Source organism: Mixophyes fleayi, chromosome 4 (assembly GCF_038048845.1).
Source record: "Mixophyes fleayi isolate aMixFle1 chromosome 4, aMixFle1.hap1, whole genome shotgun sequence".
In the NCBI taxonomy this organism is placed as follows: domain Eukaryota; kingdom Metazoa; phylum Chordata; class Amphibia; order Anura; family Limnodynastidae; genus Mixophyes; species Mixophyes fleayi.
This window is the reverse complement of record NC_134405.1, coordinates 319,747,208-319,759,129: the sequence shown is the minus strand read 5'-3', so window position 1 is coordinate 319,759,129 and position 11,922 is coordinate 319,747,208. Positions and strand designations below refer to the sequence as shown.

At 41.1% G+C, this 11,922-nt stretch overlaps 1 protein-coding gene across 1 annotated transcript; it reads right to left on the bottom strand.

Moving 5' to 3' along the window:
• Nucleotides 1-6,027: 6,027 nt before the first annotated feature.
• On the bottom strand, nt 6,028-11,445 carry CKAP4 (cytoskeleton associated protein 4). Its single transcript, XM_075210178.1, has 2 exons — nt 10,987-11,445; nt 6,028-7,444 (listed from the first exon to the last, which is right to left on the bottom strand). Exons 1-2 carry the CDS (start codon nt 11,287-11,289, stop codon nt 6,113-6,115), a joined length of 1,635 nt encoding a protein of 544 aa, XP_075066279.1. The 5' UTR covers nt 11,290-11,445; the 3' UTR covers nt 6,028-6,112.
• Between the last annotated feature and the right edge of the window lie 477 nt (nt 11,446-11,922).

Here is an 11,922-nt window from a genome sequence, read left to right as displayed (position 1 = left end):
TACCATTATGTGTATTATTTTTACCTTCTTGTGCTTCTATCCACATTTTGGAGAAATAGTTAAAGAACAAACAAACACCATGTTATATATTTACTAAACTGCGGGTTTGAAAAAGTGGAGATGTTGCCTATAGCAACCAATCAGATTCTAGCTTTTTGTAGAATGAACTAAATAAATGAAAGCTGGAATCTGATTGGTTGCTATAGGCAACATCTCCACTTTTCCAAACCTGCAGTTTAGTAAATCTAGCCCCATGTGTGTTTAAGCTTTCAGGCGTATGCCACCTTCCTGTGAATGTGGCACAGGGGTTAGCCTTGTTCTCTCACAGTTCTAGGGTCTTGGATTTTATTCTGACCATGGCCCTACCTGTGTGGAGTTTATATGTTTTTCCCTTGTGTGTGGGTTTCCTCCAGGTTGTCCAGTTTCTCCCACAATCTAAAAACATACTGGTAGGTTAGTGTGTTGGTGGAGTAGATAATTTAGGCTTTAAGCTTCACTGAGGTGGGGACTGGACGTGCTGTATAATATGTTGTCGCAGTATATATAAAGGACGATAATAATGACTTATGCTGCTTTGCAACGATCAGTGTTCTGCACATTCATTCTGCAAAGAGGAAAGATGCATCAATGACCCCTTTAAGGCATTAAATATAGGCTTCAAGTTCATGCATTAAAATATATACAAATTATACTCTGGTTAAGCCATTCTGGCAGCTACCATGACTGGCACTTAAGGCCATTCCTATAAGTACAGGACTAGTGCTGAAGGGCTTACTCTAAATAGTATGTGTCTATTTACTGGAGCAAGGTTAGATATTCTGAAGAAAGGTGATTTTGTTGATTCTGTTTCTTGAATTGGTTTGTTTGCTGACCTTGTTTTTATTTCTGCCTACCCTGACCTTGCCTGAATTTAACCATTGTAGTTCTCTGCCTGCCCTGACCTTGCCTTAATTTAACCATTGTAGTGCTCTGCCTGCCCTGACCTTGCCTGAATTCAACCATTGTAGTTCTCTGCCTGCCCTGACCTTGCCTGAATTAACCATTGTAGTTCTCTGCCTGCCCTGACCTTGCCTGAATTCAACCGTTGTAGTTCTCTGCCTGCCCTGACCTTGCCTGAATTAACCATTGTAGTTCTCTGCCTGCCCTGACCTTGCCTGAATTCAACCATTGTAGTAATCTGCCTGCCCTGACCTTGCCTGAATTTAACCATTGTAGTTCTCTACCTGCCCTGATCATGCCTGAATTCAATCATTGTAGTTCTCTGCCTGCCCTGATCGTGCCTGAATTCAACCATTGTAGTTCTCTGCCTGCCCTGTCCTTGCCTGAATTTAACCATTGTAGTAATCTGCCTTCCATGACCTTACCTGAATTTAACCATTGTAGTTCTCTGCCTGCCTTGACCTTGCCTGCATCATTGTTTTACCGTCTGGACTGCCTAGTGTCTGGATTTGACCACCAAAGTTTTGCCATCTGCCCGGCCCTTTACCCTTCTTTGACTGTTGAAGTTGTGCTGCCTGCCTTACCTCAGATAGGATGTTGAACTGCAATGGCCAGTCTCTGTGTCTCTGGCTCCATGGACATGTTTCTGGCTCTGACCTCATTCCCAGATACTTCCCCTGCACCTGCCTCAGTCCTGCCAGGGCTCTAGTGAATGACCTTCTCCAGCTGTACACTCCTTAGAGTAAGTTTTACTACGTTTCCTTCTGCATAGTTTCCAGGACACTAGTTGCTGTTCCTGGTCTTGTCTCCATGTTTCTTGTTCCAGCACTGACCCTGTGGATGCACACTTAAAATTGTATTGTGGGGTCAACTGCTTACCACAGGCTCACAGCAAGTAAGAGCCCTGAAAAACCAGCGAAAGGGCCCTAAACCCTCCGAAACTCTTTCCAGCTCTGTTCCAACTTATTAAAACACCCATTACTGAAAAAGTGGAGATGTTGCCTATAGGGAACAATCAGATTCTAGCTTTCATTTATTTAGTACATTCTACAAAATGACAGCTAGAATCTGATTGGTTGCTATAGGCAACATCTCCACTTTTTCAAACTCGCAGTTTAGTAAATATACCCCTATTTCACCTACATACCAGGAAGGCAGCCATTTTGTGGATTAAACCAATATTCATGAGACTGAAAATACTTTTATTTCATTAGGAATAACAGCCATTACCGAGGAACTTCATGATCATGGCCGATACCATGTGATGCTGGTTCTTAGTGCATGGATATTCCGCATTCCAATACGTGTTTCTTCAGCCCTTAAAATGGCTGCCTCCACTATGTGCAGGCATCGGACGTTCTCTATAAAATTACATCATTACTAACCTGACCCAGATAACAGAGTTACAGACATTAATTTTATCCTCATTAGTGGCTGAATCTGAGTGCTGCAAGAGCAGCTGAACAATATGTATTCATACTGGTAGAAGAGCAAAACAAAAAAGCACAATCCCTAATCTTTTAGGTGCTGGGCTCTTTAGCAGTCACATGGGCTGCCCTAAATATGCTTGTGTCCTATGCACTTTTCAGTCTGTATTTAGAAATGTATACGTGATGTTGGGATCTGGGTTTACATTTTAGGTGCTCTTAGGAAATGCACTTTAGCTCTCCTAACCACGGGTTATAGGCAATATTAAATGAGAATTCCAGTCTCCAATAAGACTTAATCCAAAATCCACCTCCCTCATCTAAACTGCAGCCGACAAGGCTTGGGTTCTATGTCCTTTGGATAATCTTCCTCCCGGCACCTATCTTACTGTGTATATTCTAGGGCAACCTCACAGACATAAAGAATGCTCAGGGTGAGCAGTGCTGACAGTGTTTGGTCACAGCTGATTGGACAAGTCTGTCTTGAAAAGTGTTGGCTCAAATCACAATAAACGTCTTCCAGGGTCACAGGATCAGAATACAATATGCAGTCACTTGCTAAGTGTATAATTCACATCGCTAAACTGGTTATTGGAAGGGGGCGTTACTGGTGAGTGGAGCTTTCGTAGTTATGTAGAAGTAGGAGGGATCAGTGAAGTGGGTGTGGTCTACATGGCTGAAATATACTTGTTATGTAGATGCCTTTAGGCCATTCCTAATTGGTATGCCCACTTATGAATGTGCCATGCATGTCAGCAGGGGCGATGCACCGTGGCCCATGTAGATAATGGGGCCCGGAGCACGTGAAGCTAGTGAGCTGTGGCCCCCAGTTCCCTCCTCCCCGCTTCTCTGCCCAGGGGCCCACGGCGATGCCGATCACGTTCTCTTTGGTCGTCAGTCACAGTTTGTCGTCGGGCTTTACCCCGCTCCGTCTTTTTGCTGCTTCTTGCTGTGCAGTTACTCCCACAGCAGACATTTGCCTTTTAGGTGGTATCGCAGTTACACCATGTTGATTAAATTAATTAGTATATCCCTATTAGTTTAACACTAAGTGCAAATAAAACGAATGGATAGAAAATCAAATCAATTTGGAAGAGCCAAGGTTGTTTTAAATGGCAACTGCCACACAAACAGCCTAAATAAACAAAATAAGCCCAAGATATTAGGAAAATCTAGGCAGTAGGAGTAATCAAGTACACAAGAGTCATTTGCAAACATTTTACCAAACGTGTTTGTGTGTGTATTTCTAAAGGTGAGAAGCAGCGTTATATACATATATATCTCCCCCCTCCCACATTTTCTAGCTTGGTTGTCTCTGAACACAGCTACAGTCCCAGTATGAAAGGGTATGCACACTTATGCAACCAGGGTACTGTTTTTTTTTTATTTAACTTGTTTTTCCTGACAATTGTCAATTTGTTTATCGTTTGCATTTTGCTCGTTGTAAAATACATTAAAGGTGGAAGAAAAAGTTTGACACCATTTATCCTAATTTCAGGCATTCCATCACAGACACCTGCCCTTCCAATAAGGGTGTGTTTACCTTTTATATCCACTATATTATCACTGTACATTTTACCTGTATTTTCCTTATAACTAAAGTATGACATCTGTGGGTTACTGGTGCTTCTTTGAGTAATGGCACAGCTGTTGCCTACAGAATTAACCTTGTTCCCTGACAGGGTTGATCAGTGAACATGTGAGCTGATCCCCACTAATTCCACAGTGCAATCAATAGTATGATCCCATACTGTGGTTATTCTTCTGTCTCCTTGTGGTCTAATGATGTGACTTTCTCATTAAAGTAATGAGGAGAGTCGGGGGGAGAATACACCACTACCAATATGTATAGAATGAAGAACAGCTTGGAGTGACCTTGGAATCTTAGAACACTGTAGCACAGTCCTATAAAGTGCATCGACTTTGGGTTGCTTTGTTAAACAAGAGCCTGCAGCTTGCATTGAAAAATTAACCACCTTAAGGGTTGTTTAAAGTATTAGGTTACAGATACAATTGGCATAGCAACGGTGATCACACACTAGATCACTTGTCGCACGCTTTACTTGTTTGTTTACTAAAAACAGAATGGGTGCAATATATCACACTGTCCTCTGATGTCTGCTCATCTGCAGTTTGAACGCTGTATGACGCTTCTGAGAAGCATAAAAAATTCTCCAGTGACACTTTCACCCGATGCCTATAGCTTCATAAGGACCCCCTATTACCTACCATATTTTTGTTATTGTGTTAAAGGGGAACTCCAACTCAACATATGTTCCAAAAAAACAAAACAAAAAAAACACAAAAACCCTTCCTCCTCCCAAGTGGTAGAACAGAGGGATCATATTCACAGGACCCGAAGGGATTCATACCCTCCCTCACAGGCAGTATAATAGACAATGACTGGCTGCAGAACATGGACAGTAAGCACAGTGGACAAGAGCAGCAGCTGCATAATTAGCAGGTCCAGGCTTATGTGCCTTCCCCCGAATCCATACCTGGATATAAAGTGCATTGCTGTAGCCAAAACTTCTGCCATCTTCATAGTGACGCAGGTTACACAGCTCAGCAGTACACAAAGGCATTAGATCAGTTTTTTTTGTTTGACACATGATAGAAAAAGTCACTCTACATATTTATATATAAAACTATCATTTGTTGAGTGCATGAGTAGCTGGGAAAAAAATTTGTCAATTCATAACTAGATTTCAAAACGGTCAATATACAATACAGTAATTTTACAAAATAAGATGAAGAAAGAAACCAACGGTGTATATGGACTATAAGGTAGGTCATGTGTGGATTCCACTACACTAAATAATAACTCCTGCCATTAACAAACTTGTACCTAAGCCCAAACCCACCCCAATTACTTAAATGGCAGAATCCAGTTTCCTACACACAGTGGGGGCAGCACTAGAGAATTAATGGGCAGACTTTTAATGGAATTAGTGTCAGCCCAATAAGCGTCCATCTCCACTGCGTGAAGTAGATGGGTGTAAGTACAACAAGGATAGTCTTAGATACACAGACAGTTGTGTCTGCTCTACAGAACAAGCTTCACCAGAGCTTTAAAGGTTCTGCAACCTCAAAAAGGTTTATTGGCTTAAGTGTACCTAGAGTAATACTTACACTAGACATGGTTTTAGGTTATCTCTGTGTGTAGACTATGAGCAGGCTCATAGGGGTGGGATTGCAACCCGCTCTCTAATTCTTTCTGGTCCTCGTCACACTGTTGTCATCACTGCACCGCAGGGGTATAACACAGATCTCTTGTCACCTCTCCAAACTACTGCATTGAGATGTTTATCAAACCTCAATAGGGCTGAGAAAAGGATTCTGGGAAGGGATAGATGGATTATGGGAAGAAAAATAAAACAATGGTATCACTACTGCATGAGCACACCAAGCAAGCTCCCTAGCGCCATCATAAAAACCTCCAACAAGAATATTTTTATTAGACAAATTCCATGAGGGTTAGAGCCCCTATAACATTGGGAGAAAGTGAATCTCTTACCTAATGTGTACTAAATTAACTCTTACCAAATATGATGCAATGTCAAGTAATGGACATTCTCATAAGACACATTTTGTTTTCTGCACTATATGAAATAGAGTTAAAACTCCTATTAAATTTACAAGAAAAAAAAAATAGAAGAAAAAAAAAAAATCTAAACCTTTAATGAGAACACATTCAGAACTAGAATTAGACAATCCTACAGGTCTTCTTAACAAAATGAGTGCAGTTACACACTCTCTTGGATCTGTTCGAATTTAACTAGAAGTTTATCAGTACTTTCTTTAAGATCTTCAAAAGACTCTTTAACAGATTCCAAATCTTTGTCATGGGTTTCTATTTTCACAGAATATGCTACCAAACTATCCACAGCCTCCCTTAACATCTTCAAGTCAGACTCCAGTTTCAGAACAGAGGACTTCAAGCTGTCAACACCGACTTCTTGCCCAGATGACCCAGCGACTTTGCTCTTGCACTGGTCCAAGTCATGTTTTAATTCTTCAATCTGTTCCCTGTGACCTTCAAAAACAGTGGTGACTTCCAGTTGTAACTTCTCAAAATCAGGAGCAGCATTTGGTAGGACTGCAATGGAGGATTTTAACTTATCTATATCTTCGGATAATGCTTGTTGAGCTTTTTTCAATGCCGATAGTGTCTCGATTGCTTCAGGGCTCCCTTGGCCGTCAGAAGAAAACAAATGCTTGAAACCACCGAGAGACTCCTCCATGGCGTTCAATCTCTGGCTGTATTCCTCAAGATTGGTTTTGGAAGATCTCAGCATAGACTGTTCAGAATTCAAAGACTCCACTGTACTTTCAAGAGGTCCCAGCCTCCGTTCCACGCTGTCTCTGTTAGTTTCAATCTCTTTTAGCAAATCATTGTTAGCAGAGACATAATTATTTTCCATCTCTGCAACGGAAGAGGAAATTTGTTCAAAATCCTTCACAATTTTCTCAAACTCTCCCATCAAGCTGGACTCTTCGTTTTTCAAAAGCTTTTCTTTTAAGTCATCTACTGCTGCCAACCGTGCCTCAACATCTCTCTTTAAATGGTCATGCTCGTTTTGGAGAGCCTCAATTTGATTGCTGTTGGCAGTAACGGAATCGACATTGACGGCATTGTTCATTAACCAGTTAATAGACTCTTCTTTGGATGTATAGGAGGCTTGTAAGCGAGAAGCAACATCTCTTAAGGCCTTCAGTTCTTCGTTCATTGAACGGAATTCTCCTAATGAAGCTATTTTAGACTTGACGTTGTTAATCTCATCCTGGCTTGACTTCTGTACTTCAGAAAGCTCGGCTAGATCATCATTGATAGAATTATTTAATTCTGTAAACTTTTCCCTCATTGTTTTGTCAAAGAGGACAAGATCTCTGTCCCCTTGGTCTCTCACATCTTGGATGACGTTAGACACATCTTTCTGCAGCTTCTTAAGGATGACACCCACAACGTCCAGTTCCTTTTCGCTATTTCTGATAGACGCGTCGTGGCTTTGCTGCTTTTCCTGAATGTCTTTTGAGATAAACTCCACTCGTCCAACTGTTTTCTGAAGTAAGTCAACCTAAAAAACAAAAAAAAATGTGTAGACTGTAAATGACGACCAGGGTAACATATTGTAAATGTTAATATGTATCTGTCAACGGATAAAAAGGGCAAGTTTATTTCTGCATACCTAGGATACCTGCTTAACCCATCTACTCCCTCATTTACATGCAATGTAAACCGTAAAAGAATTGCAAGAGGACTATAGCCTATATCAGTGGTTCCCAAACTTTTGCAGTTCGCGGCACCCTTAGAGTCTCCATAACTTTTTCAAGGCACCCCTCCAAAATAATTACTGATCAGTCCCGTTTTATAAGTAGTCAAAAAAAAGTAATAAGTATTTAGGTCAGGACAGAAATACTTATTTAGTTGTATGCAAAAATAATACACATAAATCCAAGGGAAAAGAATATTTTTATATATATTTTTTTCAAATATATTTTTGTCAAAGAATAATTTACAGCTACCTCACACTGTGCCCCTGCATCCACACACTCTGTGCCCCCTCTGCATCCACACACTCTGTGCCCCCTGCATCCACACACTCTGTGCCCTCTCTGCATCCACACACTCTGTGCCCCCCTCTGCATCCGCGCACTGCCCCCTCGCTGTGCCACCTTTGCATCCGTGCTGTGCCCCCTCTGCCTCCGCGCTCTGCCCCCTGCCTGTGCACCCTCTGCATCCGCGCTGTGCCCCCTCTGCCTCTGCACCCTCTGCATCCGCGCTGTGCCCCCTCTGCCTCTGCGCTGTGCCCTATCTGTGTCCCGCCGTGGACAGGAGGAAGGAAAAAAAAGAGAAACTTACCAATCCTACAGCGTACGGGACCCAGCATCCTCTCTCCTGCCGCTTCTCAGTGAATATGTTGGGCTTGATGACGTCACATTCAGTGAGAAGTGAGGAGGGAGGAGGATGCTGGGTCCCGGGCGCCGCTGGATTGGTAAGTAGTTTTGTTTTTTTTCCTTCTTCTTCCTGTCCACGGCACCCCTGTGACAGCGCCACGGCACCCCTGGGAGCCGTGGCACACAGTTTGGGAACCTAGGGCCTATATAATTAAAAAAATACAAAAGGTTGATTGATTGAGAATAGCATATATAGACAGTTGGTGGACTCAACCAGAACCAAAATGCAGCCTATTAATTATCTATAAACTAGTGAGGTCACTACATCCTAGGGTATGGATAGGTCACAGACGCATGAATATTAGGCGAGTAGACCACATAACTGCATTCACAGTCTGCAGATATAGATTGGTTGTATAAATTTACTTGGATTGCAAATACTTAGGTCTTACAGCCAATGTAGAAACAGCTCATGGCAGCAAAGGTACACCATAATCCCCCATGGCAATGGCCTCCAGACTGTACTCGCTAGCTTAGTAAATGCTGGTTGCAGAGAGCTGGAGAAATATATAGCACCAATACACCTCATATTAAATTCATACACAGCTCCCCTCTAGATAAATGAGCACAGCAACCGGAAAAATCTGGTAGATATTCAGGTTTGCATTGTGCAGCTAGACTAACAAGCACACGTTTCAATGCACTTGAGTTCTGTCTCTGCTGGCTTTGAGCACAGGGGAAACGAACTGAACTGCCTGGAGCAGCAAAAACTTGAAAAACAGCACTCTCACAAAGCAATAGGTTGGTCCTTCAATGGCGTCACAGGATTTTTACAGTCAAACGCATTCAAATCAGACCATCCTGGGATTTGTAACCCTAATGTGATTAAAAAAAAAATAAAAAAAAAAATTATATATATATATATATATATATATATATATATATATATATATAATCTGTTTAACATAAATTTACTATTTTTTTCCTTTTTCCCCATTTGGAACATCTCTCCATATGGGAAACTGATATAGCTGCCACTAAAAAGCAGTGTCTCTCAGCTTGAACTTATTTGCATTTCAGCATTAATGTTCATTCCCAAAGTGAGGCTAACCGGATGTCTGAGTCAGAGCCAATCCCTACATGTACATGCTGGCAGAGGAAGGAAGGGGTAGGGGGACTGTGCTGAAAAAGAGCAAGATGTCAAAAGGGGAGTTCCAAAGCCTCTCTACTGGCTACATTATATATCATGTGACTGTGGTTGCCATGGTAGTAACATGACGCAACCTGTGAAACATGACGAGTAGCTTGAAGGAAAAAAAAAAAAAGAAAAGATAAGTTAAAATGAACACTATCATGTGTCTTCTTACAGTTAAGAGAACTGCAGCTTTAACCTCTTATTTTTGTAGTTTTGTGGTTTGTTTCGTTTCATTATACAAGTGAAATTTTCTAATCAATTTTTAAATTGGCAGGTATGGATTCGCACAGAAATCTGACCGCCTGAAACATCTATAATTGCTTAATGAAAATAAATTTATACACAGCTGCCCTGTCGTTCATTGAGAAGCTCAGTATATTTCATCATCCTCTACAGCGCATCAACTTTTTTGCAATTTGGTTTTGTAATACAGAGAAATTATTTTTCTTTGTTTTGGCAAGCTTTCCATCTCGTTCAACCGGTTCCATTACGAAGGAGGTCAGGACTGAACCTATAAATATATCAGTTTAACAACACGTCAGAAGCATCTCAGAACACAGTACAACTCTCAGACAGGGGTATATTTTGGATATTAAATACAATTGGGCTGGATTGTTAACTCGGCATAACTCCCATCTAAACGACAGGTTGATTGAAAATTCTGCTGATCAAGGCCCTTTGTTTTGTTCTATACCTGTATGTAAGGCCTGATCCGGTTACTAATTATAGAACTGTGTACATTTAGGCACTTTAAAAATACTGAATAATAATAATAATAATAATAATTATTATTATTATTATTATTATTATTATTAATAATCTAACATACCAATACAGTTTGTTTCAACATAAAAAATATTTAAACCTCCAAAGATTTACCTTTGCATAACAATACACGTAAAGGTCAAATAATACCAGTTCTAAAAGGAAGCTATTTATCTTTCAGACTTAAATCCAAGGTGGAGGTTGTAATCCTGAAACCTGTACTATTGATTACACAGAGTTTACACCCAAGATATATAACAAAGTTACATGAAATATCCGTGCTCACAATATGTGGGAAGTTTTACATGTCCAAGACCAATTATTGCACCAACTAGTACCTGGGAGGTCTGCTAAAGTGCAGGATGCCTGGCTGTCCTCTAGTAAATGACATAACCATCTGGTATGAGCCTTACTAATGGGGGGAGGTCTGTCTTTCATTCATTCCAAGCATTAGTGCATGTACATAAATACAGTACACATCCCACTGTCCACTTAGCTTATTTACGTAGGAGCCAAAAATACATATGGAAAAAAAAATGGAACTGCTAAAAGGTTATATGCAAACTGAAATAAACATAATGCAAAAAGCACCTACTTATACTAAACAGATTCCAATTCTATTTTACAAAGACAATTGCATTTAGGTAGGTTGCAAGCCCAAAAGACTAAAATTAGAAAATTGACAATAAAATATTTTATTTAAATTATGCAGCCACCATGATGGCTTAGCCAAAATTTCTGCAATTTAAACAAACCATTTACCTGTTTCTGGAGGGTGTTCACGGTCTCTGCCAATTCACCTTTTTGCGCAGATAAGTGGTTTAATTTGTGGTTGATTAAAGAAACTTCTTCCAGTAGACTAAAGATAAACCAACCTGTGCAGGCAGCCAATGCAATCAGGACTACATAGAACAAAAGGGTAAAAAGTTTGTGCAGTACCCCACGCCCCCCCGGTGATGCCCCCTTGTTGGCTTTTTGGGGTTTCTTTGCCACGTCATTGCCAGATGCCGCCTGGGAGTTGTTCTCTGGAGAAGTGGATTTATTTCTGTGCCTGGCACTAGTCATGGTGGCCAGCAGTGTGTCTGATCACTAACTGCTGCTGTGCAATCAATAAGCTCCTTGCAGGGACTGCAGGCTTCTTCCTTGTGGTGTAAACCAATAGAGGGCTGCACCAGTTAATGGGGCCGGTCTGACGTTCCAAATGGAACTCTGCAAACTTTGGTGAAGTGTATTAAAAAAAAAAAGTTAGTAGGTCCCTCCCTCTGCTCACACCCAGCCTAGATCCTGCCCCCCATGCTGAGGGATGGGGAGACTGCCACGCATACATTCACACAGCTCCCCCTGGGGAAGTCGTCTGGTTACAATCAGACAGCAGGTCAGACAAGAATCACGTTGTAGATGGAGAATGATGAGGTGTACAAGTTACTAAGAGAGAAAATTAAAGTATTTTACTCTTAAAACTTTATCTCAATGTTCTAAAGATACAAAACTTGATTTTTAGTAAAGAGGGAGAGAGATAACTTGTGTTCATGCAGGTGATGTGGACCTGTCAGTCTTCACAGGGCATGATTGGACTTGTAGTTCCACAAGTGCTCTCAGACAGAACTGTTGTGGAACCACAAAACCCAGGACATGTTGGGACTTAAACTTTAAAAGCAGCTGGAGAGTTATATGCAGGCTAAACCTCCCCAACCCAAA